The sequence below is a fragment of the Phoca vitulina genome, unplaced genomic scaffold, assembly GCF_004348235.1.
Source record: "Phoca vitulina isolate PV1807 unplaced genomic scaffold, GSC_HSeal_1.0 scaffold17, whole genome shotgun sequence".
In the NCBI taxonomy this organism is placed as follows: domain Eukaryota; kingdom Metazoa; phylum Chordata; class Mammalia; order Carnivora; family Phocidae; genus Phoca; species Phoca vitulina.
The window spans coordinates 30764256-30787906 of record NW_022589720.1 but is presented as its reverse complement, the minus strand read 5'-3'; the positions used below and the strand labels follow the sequence as shown (position 1 = coordinate 30787906).

The window sequence follows — 23651 nt, the reverse complement described above, 5'->3', positions numbered from 1 at the left end:
GTGTCCATATTGGATATAGCTGCCCTCCTTGTTCTAAACATTTCACACAATTGACCTCACTTATTTTCCATATTTTAAGTGTCCTATTAGGGGTCCAAACCTGTTTTGATCTTCTATGATATGCAATGCAGATGCTAAAGCACTTTCCGTTATCATTTAGTTGTCATATGCTCCAACACCTGTCAGAGGGCTAGCAAGGTTATAAGAAGAATGCTGAGCCAGTCTGGCTTTGGGGCACAATGTTAATCCAGGTGGGAAACATACAACTGACCTCTAGATCAGAGGATCAGAAGTGGGAATGGTATGCTTCCGAGTAGTTGCTCAAATATTTGTCCTTTAAAAGAAAGTCTCAGCTGTGCTTTAATTACATTAACACTGGGTGGTAGTGGTGGTATTTTTTGTTTTTGTGTTTGGGTTTTTTTCTTTTAAACCTTTGCTTCTAAAGGTAAACATCGTAAGTGCAATCCCATTTTTGAAGTAGAAAACAAATATATAACTGATCCAATAGGTTCTTCCATCCACAGTTGGTTGATAATAAGGAGATTTAATATTGATTTCTGCTTGGACCAAGATTCAGCTATAACTGAAGCTTTTCAGAAACATCATATTGGCAATTGACAAACAACTGAAAAGCTAATTTTATTCAATGTTGAAGCTGTCTTTGGAAGGGTCTCTTGTTACATAGATGCTTGTTTAACTGCCTGATAACTTGTTCTTTGGGGATTTCTGATTTATTCAGCTTGTCTAAAATTCTCAATGACGAAAGTTGGCTGTAATTGAAAGTTGGATGATAATATTGACCTGACACCTGCTAGCAGACACGTAAATGCCAACCATCACTACCTATAAGAAATTTAGAGAAAATGACATCTACTCAACTAACATAAGGTTTTCTTATAATGAGGTGGTGTGGGTAGGGTCCAGAAAAGGACACCAGTGTGATAATGGACTTAGCTTTTAAAAGACTGGTGGAAGTCAGATAGAAGAAAAGTGCATCCTTAGGCAGAAGCATATAAGCAAATTATGCAGGTGTGCGTTCAAAGATACAGACTGGCCAGTTTGACCAAGAGAAAGTACAGATGGCAGAGAGGGAAGACATGGGTTTGGAAAGGAGAGATGGATTGCACTGAGACTTGGATATAAGGACAAGAACTTTAATCTGTATTTGTTATGCAGTAGATCTCTTTGTTAAATCAGGAAAACAAAATTCTGACTCAGATAAATTCTCCTAGCTCTATTGGCAGGATGAATTTGAGCAGAGATCGTTTAACAGTTGAAGAAAAACCTGTATTCCATGACAAATCAGCAACGTAGAGAAAAGATTTGCCTAAGCCAATATTACAGAGCAAATGGAAAATATGTGTTACCCCTAATGCTGTAAGTGCACTACTCTTTACCAAACTATGTGGGTATCAAAAAGTAGGACCTGACCTCAAAATTTCATTGAGTTGGGGAAAGAGTTCTATATGAATCAGAGGGCAACAATAGGTCGTGGCAAGAGTAGAAAAATGGTAGGCTGGTGAGAGGTCGGTGAAGACTCCCCTAAGGCAACACACCTTGAGTGGACTTTGAATGACGGGAAGGAATTCACGTAGGCGAAGGCAGTAAGTATTACAGCCTAGGGTCGCAACACAAGAAGGCACTGTGTGTGTGTGTGTGTGTGTATGTGTGTGTGTGTGTGTGTCCAGGGCAAATGGAAAAGATTAGCCTCTCTAGGGAAAGAGTTTCTGTCTCTCTCTCTTTCTCTAAATATACATAGATAGGCAGATAGATAGATAGATGATAGATAGATAGATAGATAGATAGATAGATAGATAGATAGGTAGATAGATAGATGATAGATAGATAGATAGAGATACCTGATTAATATAAAATCAAGAAGGCCATGAAGTCTGATAGGGCACTCCCACAAGAATTCAACCATAAAAGTAGGTCAGTTACAACTAGTTTCTTACAACTCAGATTCTCATTGGACCTTTTTGAAAAGGTGAAGGAAAAATTCATCCCACAAAGTTTCTTTACTTCAAGTATTCTAAATATCTTAAAAAGTACTTATGTTATGTGTACAGAAAATACCAAAATAACACTGTAATATGAGTTGGCGAATCATGAAGGACAAGATACATGATACAAGAAAGTATCACTTTTTTGGAAACAGGAACTTGGGGTGGCGACGAGGCAAGATTAGGGAGGAATACTAAAAATAATTTTTAAAAATTTTTGGTGGAGAGAGAGGTGTGGACATACAGGATAGTTCTAGAAAATAGAGGGTCACAGGTTTGCCAGATTCGGTAGACATGTGAACAATCTATGATAAAATCTTAGTTTTATGCTAAACTACAGACAGTACTGTTATTGATCTTTTAGACATATCCATGTACCAAAAACATTCTGTAGTTCTGTTTCCAGATAGCGTATAGAGATACAAATGTTCAGCTTTGTAACAGTGGAGGCAACCCTGTTCTGTTTTAGGATCTGGACTCTTTATACTTCATGCAGCCAACACTTGTTTAAGGGCTTCCTATTTGCAGTGATAATAAAGTCCAATTTTTTAAAGACTGACATTAACCAGGTGCTATTGGATACTCCCTTTCTAATGCTCTTGTAAGTAGGCCATGTCACTTAAATACCAATGCCATCTTGGGGAGTGGCCCTGGTTACATTTTCATAATATTGCTTCATTAAAATCTGTGATTCAGTAGTTTTGCCTGATCTGAAAGTGGCACCATTGTACTCAGAAGATCTGATAAATAAGAGTGCCACAGAACGTGTTTGGTTCTAGAATACCGAGGTTCATGTCATCTCTGAATTGCTTGCCCTTCTGAAGCGATAAAACTGAACGCCAAGTGAGCATAGCATTTCTTTCTGGTGTTTATGATATAACGTTGATTCAGAAATTTGGAAAACTTTTCAGGAATCATCATTGACGTTCTTTAATAACCGAATGTATCACAAGATGCTCTTCCAGATTGTACTATGGTTATAGAAGACTCCCAAACATTGAACATAAATATCCTTCATCTAATTAGTGATTTAAGTAAATGTCGTAATTTTAAAACTGTCTGTTGAAGACGGTAATTAAGCCCTTAAGACAAAATTTGCATCTTTTCATGGTTGATAAAAATAAGAAAGCAATTTATATAGGATTCCTTGAAGTAGTACTAATTTTGCTCTTATTAAACATTATTAATGGCAATGAGGCTTTCTACCCTAATCAGAAACATTTCCTCTAAACAACTTCACACCGATTGTGACTATTACGTGCTTGTTCTCTCTCCCCTGCCTGTGTCATAAGCCCCTTGAGACCAGAGGCCATCTCTTTCTGCACCGTATATATAGCATAGCATGGCACTTGGCACACAGTAGGTGTTCAAGAACCAATAACCAGATGGCCAAGTGAATGAGTGACAAGCTGCTCTCATTTGCAACATTGATTGTAATTTATTATAGAGTGGGCAAAATGCGAAGCTTCAGTTCACCTTATCATCCATTGATATAAGTAAAACAGTTCTGAGTCCTTTTTTTTAACTTTAAGGTTATTTATAATCAGTAACATCCATATGTTCCTCTAGTTTATATCTGCTCAGGGCCTGAGAAAGGCAGGCAAGCTGTTACTGAAACTCTCCAGATGGTGTGGTCTTTTCAAGTCCTTGGGTTAACTTCTACCAATGGAGTATTCATCATAGCTCATACATCGATCTAACCCGATGGGTATAATCACCTGGCTAGTAATTATCGTAGTGGTGAATAGTTTTCAACCTGATACTTCACCCAAGGACAACTTCTTATTCTCCTTCTCTTTCTTTTTTTTAAAGTTGCCACTAAACTGTTTCCTAAAAAAAAAACTAATAAAAATGGAAGAAATAAATGAAAACTTTGGCTCAAGCACTGGATAATTAAGGTTATCCCTTTGACTTAACATAATTTCTGCCAAAATCAAAAGAAACCTGTTTTTTTTTAATTAGCATAATGCTGCTGTAATACGGGTAAGGATGTGATATCCATTAGGCTTTTTAAATGCCTAAATTGGGTTGCCAATTCATTAGTGTTCCACAGACCTCATTGGGTCCAAGAAAAACAGCCTAAAAACCAACAACAGACCATACACTGACCAAGTTTTAAAAAACCAGCATTAAAGATTTTTTTCAAATCCTAGTGACCATTTGATCCAAACTTACTGTTCATTTTTTAATATATCAAGAGTTTTTCTCAATAACTTTGGAGAGGTAAGTATCAATGAATGATGTCCAAGTCAATAGTTCAAAGTTTACAGTGAGCAGCATTCTATATGTTTTAGACGTGTGCGTGTTCACTTTGTGAGTTCTCTTAGCTTTTGAGTTTAATTTCACATGACTGAATTCTAAAGCACCCTCATGATTCTATCTCTAGCCCAAGGTAGACTGTAGATTTACCTACATTTTAAATATTGCTATCTGGCAAATTAGCTTGTCTCTAAGGAACTTAATTTAAAAAATGCAGAAAGGCACGTGTCACCCTAATATCACTATTCTAAATGCATAAAAAGCAGAAATCTCTCACCCTGCTCGCTCCCTTCTTAACCAGCATTTCCTTGGTACTGACCTTCCTAGTCTTTCAACTTATGTGGAGAACATATATAAAATGGGGAAATGCTATATATTTTGCTTCAAACAAGGAGCTATAACGATGTGACTATTTTAGTCGGTAGCTGCCTTTTATAAAGGATATTCCTTTAGGTGGTCATATTTCAAAATACCAATTCACTTACATCACCTTTCAGAAAACTCACATTATGGAAATTCTGTTCTTAGGGTAAAATGGATCTTCTTAGAATGAAGGTTATAAGACATAATGGCCTTTGATTTTTTTTTTTTTTAAGCCACCTTTGGAACACTTGGTTTTTTGAAGTTTGAGGGTCACCAGGCATCATAGTTTCGCAAGATTAGATAACCTTGGATCTGACATTTGAGATTGTTAGACCTTAACCTTTCAATTAAAAGGCTTTGTTTCCAAAAGATTAGCCAAGTATTTAAATGAAAAACCCGGCAGTGTTGAATCACTCCAAGTGGCAAGTTCATGCAATGATCATACTACAAAGCGATGTGACTCTTTGATGCCATGGTCCATACTCAGATTTGTCACCACCCCAGCCTCCAAACCATTGCTCAAAACCTCAAAGTCTGCCCAGTACCGTCTAGACAAAATGTACCTCTGAAAATTCACTCTAATCCAGTTTGACCCAACTTTCCACCTTTCCCCTCATATCACCCAGCAAGGTCCTGTATTCTAGCCAAGCTGACATAAATATCCTTTACTCACTGCTATCAATTCCTCTTTCCTGAAAGTGTTTTCTGGCTAATTCACATTCCTCCAATCTGAAGAACTGAGTTTAATTCTCTCTTTTTGCTTGTATAATTCTTAAAAAAGGAGTTAAGAGCGTATGTATTAGACCTGTGGGATTTTTAGTGGGTTGGTTGACTTTTGTACTTCACCTTCTCTCCCGTCAGGTAGGGATGATGATACTTCCCCCAGAGAATTAAATGAGAGAGGTTTAGCATCATACATCACACATCACACCTGGCATATAATAAACATCCAATAAATTTAACTCATAAAAATATGGTATTCCTTCTGTGTTCCTAAGAAACCTGTTTAAGCCATCACCAACCCTGCACTTTCAATCCACTCTGCTCTCTTTTTATCCAGGACATTTATCACCTTCTGAAAGACTGTAATCCCTTTATGTGTTTCCCTGCTAGAGGGCAAACCCTACATAGGAATAGATCTTTATTTTGCTCACTGACAAGCTCTAGAAGAGTGCCTGGCACATGGTAGGGACATAGATTTGTTACATGAATTAGCTTGCATTCGGGGGTAAACTTCGTTTTCAGTCTCTAAATTCCAGTGGTTTTGAACAGAGATTAATCACCAAACCCCATATGCTCTGAATAAAATAAGAAGAAGGAGAAGGAGAAGAAATTTTCAAAAAAGCTGTCAGTACTCAAAAGCCTTCTTAATCTTCTAATAGCATGATTTCAGGGCAAAATCTAGGGTAGCCAATGACTTCCCCTTTGTGTAGTCACTCTGGCTAGGCACGGTGTGAGATAGATGACAGGCTTTTCAGAGTCAAAAGGAAAGGCATTTGTTTTTACCCTTTTAAAAAAGGGACTTTCTTAGATGAAGGTGCAAATGTAGAATGGAACTTAGGGAAGGGAACCTCAACACTGGAGAGATTGACCCTCAGAAATTTTAATCACATCCACTTCTGATAGCCCTAAAAGTAGAACTTTGCTTGTGTTAGTGGGACTAAGAAAATTTAGTCCCTTGGTGTTGTTTCTCTTACTATTTTCTTTGGTGGATTCATTATCTGCCTGCTTCTATAGTTCGTTAACGAGTGCATCCTAGTTTAAAAAACAAAACAAAAACGTTACAACTATAAACATTCCTAATTTCAGACTTTGCTGCACTAGAAGGCATCTGTGGGGTGTAGAAGGGCTTGATCATTAGTTTTTTGAGGATTTGTTTTAACCTCCTTGTCTACAATATTGAGTCTTTTTAATAAAGATTGGATTAGGAACTTAATAGTGGCTTTCAAAGAAGACTTGTCTTTGCACAGGGCTATAGAGTTCAGCTGAGGAAATGAATGATCTAATTACATTCTCTGATGCTAAAAATGCCTACTATTCTAAGACCAGAAAATAGCAGATGCCACCATGAATCTGTCCAAAGCTTCTAGGACCGGCTTGAGTTACATTTATTTAATGACTATAATAGGGATAATAAAGAGAGGCTACACATGGAGCACCAATCTAATCACTTATATCCATCCCACGGTTGCCGTAGTATTTAAGTGTCAATTACTTAGCAGGCACAGAATTTTGCAACAGGTCATTACTAGTTCAGAGACTAGACGAGATTGCTCTAAAAGCTAATGAAACATGTTGCTTAAATATTACATTTCTTATGAACCAGGGAAACTTCCTTTACAGTGAGTCATTGATGTTGACATTCCTGTGTAGGCTAACCAGAAGCCTTTTTGTAGCTCAATAAAAATAGGAATATCTCATAATGGACTGGGAGGTCTCGGTGAAAGCCCAGCAAAGTGGTGTGTGATAAGCAATCATTGCTACTAGTTCATCTTATGCTAGAACTATAGACCCAAGTAGCAGCCCCATGTTTTATCATCTTAAAAAATGCCCAATACGGATGGTGTGCATTTAAGAGGCCTGGGAGAAGGAAGAACTCTCATTCCATCTGCTTATTCTGGGAAAGTCTCCTGTGGTAAGTCAGATTTTTGTGTTTTTTTTTTTTTACCAACTTCTTGCTTTAAAAAAAAAGGTTTAAAGGATCCTTGGGTCTCTGAGTGCTAGGCAGGTATATGAGTAATAACTTAATGCAAAGGAAAAACACTTGACACAATGTCTAGTCAAAGCTCTGATAAATTGAAAACAGAATATACTTCAGAAGTTTTTAGCATTACTATTAGATAGTAGTAATCTCGCTCTTAACTTAAATCATATTCATTTAACATGGCAGGAGTAGAGGGTTAACCAGCATTAGATTCACACGGAAGCTATCTGCAGCTGGAAATGATTTTGAATAACACATTTTAAAGGACACAGAGATAGATCCAATAAATGAGTCTTTATAGTCTAGAAAACCAGAAAAACTAGATTGTCCCAGTATATAAATTTATCATCTCAAATAAGTTAAGCCCCTTTGGGGAAGTAGCAATTCCTTTGGCACTATATGAATTGATGACTTGTTTAGTTAATTTATTTATTGCCTTTTAAAATATCCAAACTGAGTTGTTTATCAGGCTAGCAGTAGAGGTTTATAAGAAACAGCATATTACATTGACTATTACTTCACATAAATACAAAGTTAAGACACTAATTACTTCTTCAATCTTGTATTTCAATACAATAACTAGATCAATAGTATCTAGAATAGTAACTAGATCAAATAATAACTAGATCAAAAGTAAAACAAACAAACAAAATCATACTGTGTTTGGGGAAAAAATAGCACTTTTCTAAGGCTCCTCGAAGTCAGGGGTTAATGCCACCTCAGGAGCTTATCTTAAAAAGAAAAAAAAAGCAAATGAAATATTCAAGACTCAAGCGTTTGGAAATGTCCAATGACATAACCAGGATAACTTTCTTAGGTATCCTGTTTTTATGCAGCAAATCAAAACAACTTGATATTTTGTCCCTTCCCCCAGCCCTGTAATGATTTAAATGTCAGAAAAGATGATGTAAGAAAGCAACCCAGTAGAATATGTAAGCTAGAAAATCTTCAAAGTCACTTTTTAATTCCTAGAATAAACTTTTTTCTTTAAATCTGTACAGATTAAGGTGATATTCAAGGTCTTTTCCTTGTGTTCTTTGATTACTATAACTAAGGAAGAAGATGAGTAAGTTGTATCTTCATTTTCTAAGTACACTTAGTTCTCTGAAACACCACCATCCATTTTAATCTTATTGGTGGAAGTCACTTCAATGACTTGCCAAAGGTAGTATGGAAATTGACTGTCTGAAAGCTTCTTGGATTGGGAACATTGTTTAATGTTTGGGACCACATAGGGGTGGCTTTTTCCCGAAGGTTCTAGTAGATACAAGACTCCTTGAATTACTTTTCCAAACTTGCTGATTGTGCTTCATGATTCCTAAGGTAGATATCTAGCTGCGTTTGTGGAAGGGAGGTGATGACTTACATGATTCTAACAGGCATAATTTTGGTTACATTTACTTGGATTTATAGAGTTCATGAAACAAAACCTGTCTCACGTGCTTAGACTTCATAAGCAAAAGTCTGACATTAAGCGGTAGGCTTTCTAATTGCAATTGGAACTTCCTATGCTCATCTATCTGTGCTGCGCAAAGACCTTATGCAGATATTTCAATACAGTGGGACCATTTATTGTTTGATGTAGTTGCTTCAACTGTGCAGCAACTAAAATCCCAAATCTGCCTCCTTTAGCATGGGTTAATGTGCTACCTTAAAATGCACTTATTTATTCGCAGTACTTACTTGGTCCAATACCATTTCCGAAAAGATGAAAGAATAATGACAGAGTGTGAACTTTAGCTCGACGGTACGTGTGCATTTTTGCCGTCTTGTGCTTACTCTGTAGCAGCTTCTTGGAGTATTTGTAGATATACACAGTTTCCAAGCAGGTAGTCTAGCTATTTCAGGACCTTTCTTGGATCCTGCCACCTAAATTTTCCACACTTGAGTAGTTTTAGTATATCACCTCAAGAAGCGAGAAAACAAGTTGGCAGATTCACCTTTCTCCTTGTCTACCAGAAACTGAAATTACCTAGGGATTTCTTATCTGTTAACCTATCTAATTTGGTCAGCAACCAAGAAATAAGCAAATGAGCCTGTATTCTTATTTCTCCCAGAAGAGTTCCCTGGCCTTTTAGATAGCATTCTGGAACTTTGTAAACTTCAGTGTGGTAGAGCACTGGTATCCAGAGGGGAGAGGGCTGGTTATCAGGTTGCTGGTACTATGCAGACCTGAAATTTGACAAATAAATAGAAAGTCTCTTTTTATTTTGTAAATGACTCTTTTTGTCTTCATCTTATTTAAAAGCAACCAAGTCTTTTCTAAGGGAAATCAGCTAAGTTATGAAGAACCACCCATAAAATGGTAATTGATATATCAAGCACACAGATAACAAAAAGTAGTTTTAAAAACATATATATTCTTAACCATGGAGGTTAGCAAGGCCACCATCATTCTTAGAGATGAAGCGCAAATGCCCTGTTGGAGGTGGATATCTGGCCCAACTAGAAAAGATCCTGTCAGACGTGGAAATATGAGCCAATGGCAGGTTTCTCGTGGAAGGTTAATGCCAACTCTAAGGGGGTGTTGGACACTAAAACAAAGGACATATTCTCCTGGAAAGGCCACCTAGAACCCAGAGATAACATATTAGGGTAAGATAACTTAAACTGATCTTGTGTTGTGTCTACACAGCTATATGAACTTTTTTGCGTAGTTTTGTCTACGTACAGACGCAGAAAAAGAAGTCCCGCCTGTCCATATACAATTATGACACACACCACAGTTTGACTCTTCTGTGCTGATGGTACAAGGCAGCTGGATTCTCATTCCTTTAAGCTCTTCAAAACACAGCTTGTCTCTGAAACATGAGTTGTGGAAAGGTACAGAAACACTCAAACACTGGCTTTGAGGATTATATAAATGTGGGCCTCTGCCTGAAAAGGAAAACCACATTGGGATTTAATATAATTCAGCCAGGCTATTAAAGAAGAAACCAAATATCAGGCAATGTTTCTTGCCTTGGAAGAGGAAAAGTTTAAGATTACCTGCTTGCTTTTAAAGTGCTCTGCTGTAGTAGATCATAAAATAATTCTACTAGAGTCCGTGGCTCTTCATTCTTACTTATGTTTAAAATGCAGATGGTTCTAAATAACATGCCTTCTTTAGCTCTTCTAACGTCCACGTAGACTTTCAAGATGACTACTGTAACGGTACTAGAGTAGAAAGTGGACTGTGTTTAACGATTAGGATTTATATGCATAAGTATCATAGGTGAAGGGCTCAAATGAAAAAAAAGAAAACTATTGTATCCTGATGTCCACATGCTAGATATGCTGTACACCCATTTTGACTTAATTCAGGATTATTTCATATGGGAACAAGAAAGCACAACTTGATGTGTGTTCTAGGACACAAACTAAGATTCATTTCTATGGTTTATTTTAAAATTGGCTTTCATTTTGGTAGCTAACCTAACTCAGGAAGACTAGACTTGAAAAAAATGAAATACTTGCTGGTCAGTTTGGGTAAGTGTACGTATATGTGAGGGAAGACTGTTGAAAAAGGTATGAATAGTGTCAGTGTATTGGCCTAGGAATCAAATGGTACAATGACAGTCCTTTTCCCTCACCCCAGTTCATTAGCTTTTGGACTACTTTTTTCCTGCAAGGGTCAAGCATAATACCTGTTATGCATTTAAATGCCAAATTCAAAGTAAAAATCATATGTTTACTGTGTTTTTGTACCAGTTCCATAATGCTTCTCCTCAAATCACTGCCCCAAAGTCTCTGAAATAGAAAATTTCTAGAGGCTTCCATGTTAGCAGTGGTATTTTTTTTATATTTAAAACCCTAAAATTGCTCATGTAAGTTGTTCGTTCTTTAGAATACCCTCTTCCCTTGGCTTTAGGATGAGAGGAAAGCAGACTAAAATATAGTATCCTACTTTCCCATTTAATAGTACACAACTGAGTTCTTCTAAATTCAAATTTTAAAGCTGATTTATTCCATTTGCCCATTCCAATTATCTATCAACACTTCAGCTTTTAAAAATCTTATTCCTTCCACATGTTTTTTCAGCATACTTTCTGGTTACTATCACTTCCTAACTTGAAATAGCAAACTCCGCAACGGTCCCTTTCTGTCACTGTCACTTCAGCATGGTGTCCCCAGCCTTATGACAGCACCTCGGTGCAGGCTACTCTGCCACCACCAAAACATGCCGGGTTTTCTCCACTGAAGCAAGCCCTTGGTGTGGAAGTATCTTCTTGGCTGGGTTAGGTGGGAACCCTGACATTTCAACCCAGGTCTTTAGTGTAGACTGCTCACTGAATACGCATTCCTCAGCCATAAAGAGTTTTCCCTTCATCCCTACCGCCCAAACACACACATCTGCCCCATGTTGACCACTTTGGTCCATTGGCCATTTCCCAAAAATGTCTTGGCTTGCTCTACAGATTGACCCACCATATTGCCAGCTACCTTTGAGCCTAAAGCCCAAGGTGTACGGCCCCCACAAAAAGCCATATTATTCTCTCTCCCAGAACAACGAATTCCAAATAGATTTTCCTCAGAATTAATGGGAATCACTCATGGCTTCTTCCATAGGTGACTTGATAGCTCTCTAATAGAAAAAACAACAGCTAATAAGGTGGTTCAAGTTGGTACTTAATATTATAAACTTGACTCAAGGATGCAGTCATTACCTTGCCCATCTCTCTCCCCCACATGGCTCCTGAGGTGTAAGTGCAAATGAGACAAGAGCAGATAAGGAAACAAATACCACATTGTTAGGGGAACCAGGGCCCAGGAATCCCCAAATGCGGCGCTCTGATAAATGCAGGCTGAAGCACGCTGTACACTAGACCAGAAATCTCCCATTCTCTTTTCCATGTCAAGTTGTGTCTGCTGCATTGCCCTGCCCAGCTCACTTGAGATATACAGAGCACACGTAACATAGCTAGTTGAGCCATGTGCAGATGGTTACTGGGGCCAAGGGCACCATGGTAGAGTATAACCCAAATGATCCAATGCCAGCAATGTAAAACAATGACAGACATGATTTTCAAACCTCCGAACTTTCAATGTCACTTCCTTCCCTTTGTAGAAGTGAGTTAAAGGATAAAGTCAGATTCCCGTTTTTCTTCTGTGTTTGGTCTAAGCTAGAGGAGGTGATACTCAAGAACTGGGGCGGGAGGATTGACTGGGGTGTGACAGTTGAGATAGGTATGCTCTCTGATGTCAGTTAACGCAACTCCAAGCCTCGTTTGTCCATGTGCACAAGAATTCCACATGGTCAAAAGACCACGGGGATATTCCAACACTATAGTCTTTTTTAGAGTTGAAGAAGTGTAAAGGATCTAGACTCAGCGCTCTGTGCATGTCTTTGTTCATGCCAGCATACTAACTTGTACCCAGCTTTCCCAAGAGGCAAGAGCATACTTTGATTATGAATTTACACTTTCTTCTTTTTCTGACTCTAAAGACTTAAGTACTCTAACTGAATAGTCATTGTACTGAAACAACTGAGTAATATGATTATAAAATTGAGCGTAAACTTAATACTTCAGTTCAACTTGTGAACAATTTCAGACATTCCTAGTGAACAGCTTGCATTGCCCAGTCTAGAGAATGGACCCTCATCTGGATAGCATTAAGCTCTCTTTTAAAGCTTAAGCTCTCCCAAACGCTATTTATTATGATGACTATTTTTTAACGCTCCAGTAGGAGATATTCCTAATAAAAACTTATTTTAAAAACAAAATGGGTGTGGTGGATACAAAAATTAAGAGAGGGCATAATGAGTCAAAAATATTGAAAGTTGCCAGCCCAAGAAGTCAAACTTCCTGTCATGCTTAAAAAAAAAAAAGGAAAAGAAAAGGCCACACACTGAACAGTAGAGAATGTACTAAAATGAATTTGAATTCTTTGATCTGTGAGCTGCAGCTCAAGCCTAGCCAAATACTTTCTTCCAAGCAGCCAAATCAACATTAATAAGCCAGTTTGACCAAAAAGGACTCCAGCTTCCTAGGTAAAAAAGAATCCAGTGACAATGTATGATTAGATCACATAAAGTCCTTTTTCTGTTTTGGTTCAGAAAACATCTATGAAATGAAATTCTGCTAGGCTATCTTCCTGTTCTGTGCTTGCTCTGTCTACTACATGGAACGTACTCTTGGTTCAGTCTGTACATAATGGGTTTAGCACGGTCTTCTTAAAAAATGGTTTTTAAAAAGTGACACATATCATCTCTAGGAAGAGGACAGTAGAGCCTCATGTTAGGATCTAGATTTCTCTGGACACCAGCTCCATCCCAACCAGCTGTTTAATGATAGACAAGTTATACATTCTTTCTTGCCCTCAGTTTCCTAATCTTTAGTAATGAAAGGGTGTGACTGATGATTCCCTAGGTTTCTTCTAGCTCAAAGTCTAACCACTTGGTATTTCTTTAAGGGGACAAAGGGTCATGGAAGTAGATGGTTGGAACTCAGACTTGTTGGTACATTAGAATTACCTGGGAATCTTTAAGATATATTGGTGTCTGTGTCTCTTGCTCCAGAGATTTGGATCTAATCGATCTGGGTGTAGCATGGACATCTTTTTAGGAGCTCTCCAGTAAAAAATTCCCCAGGTGATATGAGGTAGACCCTCTAAACTGCCAATGGTAATGATGTAGGCTTGGATTTGACTCAGAGTCTCTGGGTGGCTCGGAGTAGATTCAGAAGCCCGAGTTGAACAGGAGGGGCTCTACCACGGGCAAACACTCTCACTTTTTCACCTGGGCCTTATTGGTTAAAGCACTACATCCTCCTCTGTGTGTCCTTGCTAGCTGTTTCCTTGTTGGTCCTCGTTGTTCTGAAATTGTTTAAACAGTTGCTGTGGAAAAGCAATGTTGGATGCAACATCAGACCACACAGGACACAGCGTGTGAGACACAGCTTTGATTTCATCAAGCTACCTTTCACTGAGCACTTTCCATACAGTAGGCTGTGAGGCTTCTGGTAACAGCTCTGCAAACTGTATTCCCATTTTACATACGTGACTATTAGATAAGTTGCCTTGAGGTACAGAGCTAGAAAATGGCAAAAGTGTGTAAGACCCCCCCCAAGCCTCAACCCTTAGCAGTTCTGCTGTCCTATGTCTACCTAAAATTAACTGTTTGGGGCACTCTTGGTCTGACTTGGTTCCAAAGACAGGGAAAAGCTTCTCGGTTCAGTCCTCTAGGTCCTAGAGCATGCTTTCCAAGGGTTCATAGCAATGAAAAACGCTCTCTGTCAATGCATAACTGGTGTAGATCTCCTTGACTCAGGCGTGTTTTGTTCCTGAGGCCCCCACCTTTTCTTTTAAGTGCTGACACTTACAAGAAAATCTCCTAAGGATTCCTTTTCAGGGTGCATTAACATGGTCTCATTTCCCCAATTAAACAGGTTGCAAAAATCTTCCTGTCTGTTGCACTGGGCCTTTGCTGAATAGAGTAAGCCTTCCCTAAAAGCATAAGATTCCAAACAGTTTAAAGGAGAAAGGCTTTACACCAAGTATCAGAAAGTTTAATTTCGCTGTATCATTTCTGGCAACATCCCTTATTCTCAAAAGGTTACTTGGGAAATAGTGGTGAAGGCAGCTTGCTGCCCTCTTGGACTCCGACATCTGCCTTAGAGGTTAATATTTCACGTGTCCTAATGCAGTACCTCAACTGAGACAGGCATAAAGTTCCAAAGGACAAGGGAACATATTTTCTGACAAGTACAAAGTACTGGACACTCTAGCAAAGATGTTTATGTTGCTTTGTTCTTGACTCTTCTTATCGCTCTTTCCTGTGTCCATTTTATGTGACTCTTTCTGGAAAGTTAACTGGTATGTTCAAGTCAGTGGGATGAGGACTTTAAAAGCAGCTTAGAAAACACAGGTTAGAATCAGTGTGATTTTTTTCAAAAAGATAAGAGCCACCAGCTTCTATAGGAGACAAGGGAACACAGATCATGTTTAATTTTGAGCCTAACGACTTATTAATGATTGATTTGATTTTGTCTTACTGAGTCCCTTAACTTACTCATAAAGTAGACCCATTTTATTTCACAGAACTGTCAGGATAAGTGTTTCAAGGGCTTGGTAGGTAAAGTGTTTGTCCCCTCCTCCTTAGCATAATAACAGATTCTCTACCATTTGTGGAATGGGGCTACCATTAAGTAAGTCCTTAAGTTATTCCTTTTACCAGCATTTTGAGACTGACCAAGCAAATTTCTCTCTGCTGTGTATAATAAGGGTAGGAAGATTGCCTGGGAGAGAGGGGGGACACTTGTGTCAGGATATTGTTGAGAACCCTGGAATCATTAAATACTAGCACTGCTGATACCCACACAATCCTACTGAAGGAAAGGGTGCCAGCAAGAATAAGGAGGTGCCAGCCAAACTTCTCCCTATACACATTAATCCCTATACTTGGTATATTCCAGGTTCTAAATACTAGATGTCTTGCATGAATCCACTTTAAGGGCTAAACAAACTAGCAGATTTTTTTTTTCTTGTGCAAGGGATATACTTGTCATAAGATGACTCAAGCAGTCTTCTGGTATACATTTCTCAGAACCTTCTCAGAAACTGAAAAAAAGATGTTGCAAGCTCCAAAATCTCTTCTAGTCATCTGATTCTTGTGCCATGGAAAGGGAAAGTTCCCGCATTCTTTCAGGGAGGTTTGTGTTAAGTCCAGAATCCAAGTTATGTATCTGTGCTCAAAGGGGAGCTAATTTTCTTGACTTAGCAAAGTTTCTTTCCCAACTTGTTGTTCTATATTAGGCCTTAAGAAAGAGTCAAGAATCTACAATAGCTTCAGAGCTTCCTCTCCTTCCAGCTGTGCCTTCTTGTTCCTCTCCTTGAGTTTCGGACACAGGAAACAGCCCACCACTAGGAAGAAGAACCAGCTAGGTTTAGATGGGGAGCTGTTTATGTGACCCTTTGAATATGTTTTTGAGCTTTAATTTGTAATCCCTGCTTTATGAAAACACCCCTTTCGTGTGTTTCCTGATTAATTTTGTGTTTTTTGGTCAGGAGAGTTAATGTGACTAAACCCAAGGAATAAGAAGGCTTTCTGGATATCCTACATCCACTTCTCCCACCTTATGAACACCTTTTACCTTACTAGAACTTTAAAACAGAACACAGAGATTAGTGCAATCTAGATAATTTTTTTTTTAAAACTGCCCCTAATTTGGGAAAGGAATCAAAGAAAATAATAGGGCACCTTTTGGCCCCCAGATACCTTTTCCAGGTCCAAACCCTTTCCAAAAACAATTTATTATAAAACCTGCTGAAGGTTTTATGAGAACAATGGATAATTCTGTAACACTGTTAGAAGAATTATGCATTTGAGCTTTTACATGTTTAAGTTGATTATTCTCTACAGAGGGACCTGAGTCTAGAAGCAAGACTTCCTCCATCTACTGTATGTCAGATGGTAGCTTGGACATTTGGAAAGTCTGTGATGGGGAAGATTTGCTCTTTTAACCTTGGGAGAAAGGTAAATGTTTATCAGTCTGGTATATGGGATTCTGGAAGAATGCTTTTACTAAGATCTTTCAAAAAACCTCTTTAACATTTCTTTATAAAGGAGTTTATCTCTGAGTCTTGGGGCTTTTGAGGAGAGTCTACTCTCTGATCATTTCAGAGAACAAGGATACGTTTTAAATGGCACGGCCTGCGGTGCAGACCTACCTTTGGTTGTTGCAACCTGATATAGATGTGCATTTTCTTCAGGGAATTTATGCTAAAGAAACATTTTCTCTCTATTATTTTTTTTTTCTTCCTTGCCCCTTATAACTGCTCATTCCTAAACAGTGGAAGGATATAATTAAGGGATACCAAATACCTTTAAAACAATTCCAATGGCATATTTGAAAAGGTAAAGAGTCAAAAAGCAAATAATGCTCTGAAAGAAATGAAAAACTTGAGGTTGCTATACAAAAGTGAAAGGAAAGAAGATTGAAGATAAGAAGGGGCAGAATATTTAAGAATCTCACAAACAAAACAAAAAACATCTAAATCTTTGTCCTAACTCAAGGGAAACCACCACAAGACCAAGCAGGAAAGCTTCAATGTTATTCTAAAATTTAGAAGAACTTCATCATTAAAAAAAAAAAAAAAAAAGAAGAATCCAGATCATTCCAATACAGAAAACACAAGCCATGGACGGGAGCATCGAGTTTGTTATGGGAGCAAAAGGTAGGGAGGGAAAAGGCTCATGAAAGGGGATAGGTGTCTGATGCATGCAGCCAAATAACCCCAAAAGGCTGACCAGTAAAGTAATTGGATTTGGTCAGGACACCCATCAGCAGTTGTAGTTGAGTTTCTGAGAGTAGTGTTGAGATGAACAAGTCCTTTGAGAGGAAGGGAATATGAAAAAGGAGAGGGTAGCAGACTGTCAAGTTTAAATGTTTAATCATGAAATGATCATGAGATGATGATTAGAGGGTTATAGGGAAGTGTTTTCCTTATTTCTGAGATGAGATCTGAGCAACTTATAAAGGAGAGGGCCCAGTGGAGAGAAGGTGAGGATGCAGGAGGATGCATGTCCTTGTATCTCCTTAGGTCAGAGCTTAGTGTCACCTCCTGATGTTGTTAACATGGGCAAATATCCTCTAAAATTGGAATAAATTCTCTGAAATTAAGAAAATAATTATTAGCTTACTGAAATTGGAAGTGTGGCTATGACTAGGAGATTTATCATGTCACCAGGAAACAAATCTTGGGAACCACTGAAATCAATCAAGGCATACAAAATAGAGGTGTTGTATTAGTGTCCTAGGGTGGCCATAACAAATCACCAAAAACTAGTCAACTTCAAACACAGAAACCTATTCTCTCTCAGTCTTGAGGTCAGAAGCCCAAAATCAAGATGTCAGTAGTGTTTGTTCCTTCTGGAGGCTCTGAGGGAGAACCTGTTCTGTGCTTCTCTCCCAGCTTCTGGTGGACATTTGCAATCCTTGGCATTCCCGGTTTGTAGATATGTCAATCCAGTTTTCACTTGTGTATTCACATTACCTTCTCCTTTGTCTCAAATCTCCCTTTGCCCTTCTTTTATAAGGACATCTGTTATAGGATTTAGGACCCTCCCAAACCCAGGATGACCCCAACTCAAGATCCTTAATGACAATTACAAAAACCTTTTTCCCAAATAAGGCCACATTCAAAGGTTCAAGGTTTAGAATTTTGGACATATATTTTTTAAGGGTGACTATATGTGTGTAATAGAGCATCTCTGTAGCTAGTATGAGGTTTCTCAGAGGAGATCCATCAGTGTAACATGTGAGAAACTCTGGCTTGGGGCCAGACAGCCTGGGTTAGACCAGGTTTTACCACTTAGCAGCTGTATAATTTAAAACCCCTGTGCCTTGGCTTTCCCTCTGAAAAACTGAAATAATACTATATCATAATACTCGTGGGATTACTCTGAATTTTTTTGTAGTTAATACACATAAAAGGCTACTAGCACCTGGCACCCAACTAAATCTTGAGTAAATAGGGCTTTGAGTCCTCTGCTGCGTAAGACTTTAACCTGTAAAGAGACTGTCTCCCTGGCTGTCTACCAGTCAGGTGTCTTTGAGCACAATTAACTACTAAATCTCCAAATTAAATAATTCAAATAATATTAATCATACATAGATTTCTGTATATATGTGTTTTTCAGACTATTAAGACTATAAAGACCATTTAAAGACTCACGGGGGGAGATATAAAGTATGCAACTTGAGGAAAGCATGTTGACATTTACGAAGCCAGGAAGGTGCAATGTAAGCTGACAGAAGCAAAAAATGTTAAGACTTACTTTTTACACTTTACATATCTAGATAATAACATACATTTCCATGTGGCAGACTTGATCCTTGAATTTAAAAAGCTCAAATAACGAGCCTGGGTGGCTCAGTCGATTAAGCATCTGCCTTCGGCTCAGGTCATGATCTCAGGGTCCTAGGATCAAGCCCCACATCGGGCTCTCTGCTCAGCGGGGAGTCTGCTTGTCCCTCTCCCTCCGCCACCCCCGCACACACACACTTGTGCTCTCTCTCTCTCTTAAATAAATAAATAAAATCTTAAAAAAATAAAAAGTTCAAATAAATGGGTGCTTTAAAAAGAGAATTAAGAGAGTTTTTTGGGGTGGAAGGAGTATGCCAGTCCATGGGTGGTCTTAACAGGTTTATAAAACTATGAATGCCTGCTTCCCTCTGGTCTTCAGTCCATGTAGACAGTTAACGCTCTCTCAGGAGCTGTGTCGAAACTTTGACTCCTGGGAGGTGAAAGAACATTTTTGAAACATTAGTTCACTTCTGTGTGCTTACAGTGACTCTAAGTTTTTCCCTTTTTACCTGCCATGATACATAAGGGAGTCTTATGAGAACACATGGCACCATGCCTTGAGGGGAATAATGCTCAATAATAGCCTAAAAGTATTTCCTCTCAATGAATTGCACCACAGACATCCCATAAACTCATTCTTCCCCTGATACCTGTAAATGTTAATGTCAAAAATCGTTGTCCTGTATAGGGCTTAGATGGCCCTGGAAATCATATGCAGAATCACAACATGTCAAATATATATATTTGTCAATGGGAATAAGATAAAATTTTTAACTCTATTCTTTTTTTTTTTTTTTTAACTCTATTCTTGACACTGCCTTTACAATTAAATGAGTTTTTGAAGCAGGATTTATAATGTCCAATTTCAGATGCCAATCACGATCATCTCAGACTCAGCATCCAACGTATTTCTATTTTGCTAGGAAATCTTATTTTTGTATCTGTGACATGTTTTGATCCCTACCTTTAACACTAGATTTTTATGCCACAATTCCAATACAAACTACTTAGGTAGGTAATCATTAAATGTTACCAGATATCAATTCTTAAAGAAAAACCTCGTAAACACCCTCTTTCCCTTTTGGAAACTACAGAGGAAACAGTCCTACCCGCTCCTCTTCAGAGTTCAGTCCAATAGGGGAGAAATAACAAAATTAGTCTGTAAATCACGAGTCGCAAGCCTAGTAGCACACCGTCTGGGTCTGCTGTGTTACGATCTCATGATGCCTCTAAACTCTGCCCACAGGTGTCTGTCGTAGGTTATGTTCATTTGAGACCTCGGGGATCGCCTGGTGTCACTCCGTGTCTGCTGGTGCTGGAGTTCGCTGTCTGCCTTCTTGTCATGTCTAACGAAGTAGAGACAAGCACAACTAACGGGCAACCTGACCCACAGGCTGCACCAAAAGCACCATCAAAGAAGGAGAAAAAGAAAGGTATGGAGACATCCTCTGGAGGCCACTGAGGGGAGCAAGTGTTGCTTACCTCTGAAGAAATGTGAGGTTTGAGGTGAACGAAGTAAGAGCTGGCCCTTGCCTCACTTCAGCCTCAGCCAACTCTCAAGTTCTCCTCTACAGGGAAGTTGGACTTTGGTAGAGATTAGCTTGCTCCACTTATAATAAGACATGTCTCTGAATCCTGTGATTGCACCAACTGGATCCCGCTGGGAAGCGTTCACGGTAGCTTGTTTAGTTGATAAACACCACTCTCAATTATTAGATGATTATCTTTCAGTAACCTGTTTACCACTTTGCTTTACTGAAGTAGCTGTTTTTCAAAAACTGACATCTTTATTTTACTAGACCTTGTTCTCCTGACCTGAAGTACCACTAGAAAGTGCCAGAGTCCTTAATCATTCATAGTTTGAGAATATGCCGTGGCTTGCCTGCCTTTTACTATTCTACTTTAGCTATGGAATGAGATGACTGCAGTCTTTTTAAGGAAAGCAAAAGAGATTATAAAGATGAGATAAGTATCTTAATGATTTTCAAAGGAATTTATTCATAATTTTCTTCTGCCTTATTGGCAGTTTAAAATGTTAGTAAAGAGTGTAGTAGTTTATTTTTCTTTCATCAAAAAAAGCACTATCCTTCTTATTTTCTCTTAAAAATATTTTTTAAATTATCGTGAAGAATATCCCCAAATCCCACCTCACACAGGCCCGTAAGTTTCCCATAATTCAGTCCATTTTGCACCTTTAAGAGTTCATTTTCTCTCCACCCCAACACCATATACAGTATTACAGAATACAATTTTACTCAAAGGAAGTAAGAATAAAGATAGAATATTGCATATTTGAGCAACTGTAATATAACCAATATGTATACTACTCAGATTTGGAGATTCTGGAACGTATTTGGTCATACCTGGGGATGATATTTAAAGACATTTATAAATTTTATCCTATTTTTCTTTTTTTTTTCCCCTCAGGCTCTGAAAAGACAGATGAGTATCTTTTGGCCAGATTCAAAGGTGATGGTGTAAAATACAAGGCCAAGCTAATTGGCATTGATGATGTGCCCGACGCAAGAGGGGATAAAATGAGCCAAGATTCTATGATGAAACTAAAGGTCAGAAGGGAAAGCATGCTTTGTCTCTATCTCAAGCAAATATCCAACAGCGGGAATTATATTAGAAGCTTATGTTTACCTTTATCTCAATTATTTGAAAGAAAAACTTTTCTAATCACATAATTGATCCAGCGATGCCTCATTTTCTGAGTCTTGAGTTTGTTTGCACATTGTGAATGCTGTTCTAGAGACTGGGCTTAATCATGTAGTGCAGGACCGTAGATGCCTTTTCTTTGGGGCACATCAAGTTTTAGATCCTGGAAGTATTCAGGTAAAATTCAGGTCTCTATTTGGAACCTGTAGCTCTTTTGTGTTAGCCCTTTGGGCTTTTTTAAAATTTTTAAACTCTAGTACTGTCACTATGTGAAACTAATTAAATAAATAAAAATTGTTAAATAAGACCAGATCTAGAAGGAACATCTTTGAAGATCTTAACCAGTCTTCTTGTCTCTACCAATGACTATTCTGACACCAACAGAATTAGAATGACTTGTCCAAGTTCACACAGCTAACTCATGATGTCCTGGCTCGATGTCTTCTATTTCATTCTGCCATCTATTATGAAAGGTGCCTAATCCTTTTGTAGATAGTAAACCAAGCTGAAAATAAAGCTGTCTTTTAAATGTTTTAGTATCAAAAGCATCATAGGGTAGTTTTAACTGGATTTTTCTTGTTTTCCCAATCTCATCAGGGAATGGCGGCAGCTGGTCGGTCTCAGGGACAACACAAACAAAGGATCTGGGTCAACATTTCCCTTTCTGGGATAAAAATAATTGATGAGAAAACTGGGGTAAGAATTCACTTTCACTGACACCTTTCTGACCACCTGAGTCTAACAAACAATTTGACATAAATCTCAGCTCCTGTTTTCCTTTTCAAAAGTCTGTAGGAAAAAAATAGTATATATTACTTCTCCAGAAGTAATAGGCATGAAAACAGATAGGGTAGGAGGTGAGGAGTCAAGATACTTTATTGAAATTTATTTTCTGTAATGGATGTGAACCTCCAGTCTATAAACACAGATGTGCTATAAATACCACTTCAGTATTTTTTTGGACTCCAGGTACACAGAACAAGATTAACCCTAACCCCTGGTTTCTGATGCTGCCATAGATCTATGCCTGGATCTCATTAATAGATTAGCTACATGCAAACTTACTGGCTAACCTGAAGCTAGAATATTACCTTTGACACATCTATCTTTTCTTCTCTCTTTTCCCTTCCTCTTCACCCTACAGATAGAACCTTGCTCATTTTTTGTGGTTGCTGTTATTCTGCATAGGAACAGTCTTACTTATTTTGTTTATTTTTTTGTAACCTTATCAAAAGACGATCAGATCATACTTCAGGTTCCTGGAACTTTATTTTCTCTACTCAACATTGTAAGATTCATTTACTTAAGATGTTGTTTGTAGCTCATTTTCATTGCTGTCAAATACTTTGTTGTCTCGAGGTACTGTGGGGAGACCTCCAGTTATTATCCATGCTTTCCTAGAGATGGCCATTATCTATTACGCAAAATCCAGTGGTCACATAGAGAGCCCTGGAACCCTGGCACCTGCTCATTCACCCTGCTGGTCCTCATCCACTGCTGTTTCCATTTTCCCTCATCTCTCAAGTCTTATTTTCCCAAGCCCATCAGAGAATGGTGGCAAGTTTCCTTAAAGCGTTCTCTTGTTCCCCAAATCTTCAAAGATACCCAATATAAACTTTCCAGTGGCATTAGGCATTTGGAAACAAAAACCAAGACACATTATGACCACCTACAAATATCCCTAAAGAGTTGAGCCCTGCCATGTGCTTGAAAGGATCAAGAGAAAGGGGAGAGGGGGAAGAGAGGAGAAGGCACTACGGAAACCCCTGCCCCATGTAACTCCTCAATAGTGGTGTGAACATGGGAAATACTGGATGCCAGCATTTGGTAACTTCCAGAATGTTCTGTGGATAATTGTTCCGATAGTACTTAGG

The 23651-nt window shown here is 38.4% G+C and overlaps 1 protein-coding gene across 4 annotated transcripts in view; it reads left to right on the top strand.

The window, feature by feature from the left end:
- The window catches only part of DAB2 (DAB adaptor protein 2), a 157323-nt gene that overhangs the window by 115144 nt on the left and 18528 nt on the right, over positions 1-23651 (top strand). For 3 of the 4 annotated variants that reach the window (XM_032415262.1, XM_032415263.1, XM_032415259.1), the window contains exons 2-4: positions 20363-20549; positions 21544-21683; positions 22375-22473. In XM_032415262.1, coding sequence (XP_032271153.1) covers positions 20459-20549; positions 21544-21683; positions 22375-22473 — 330 coding nt within the window. In that variant the 5' untranslated portion in view covers positions 20363-20458. Of the gene's footprint in view, positions 1-17323; positions 17485-20362; positions 20550-21543; positions 21684-22374; positions 22474-23651 lie in introns of all 4 variants that reach the window. The other variant, XM_032415260.1, reaches the window with a different exon arrangement.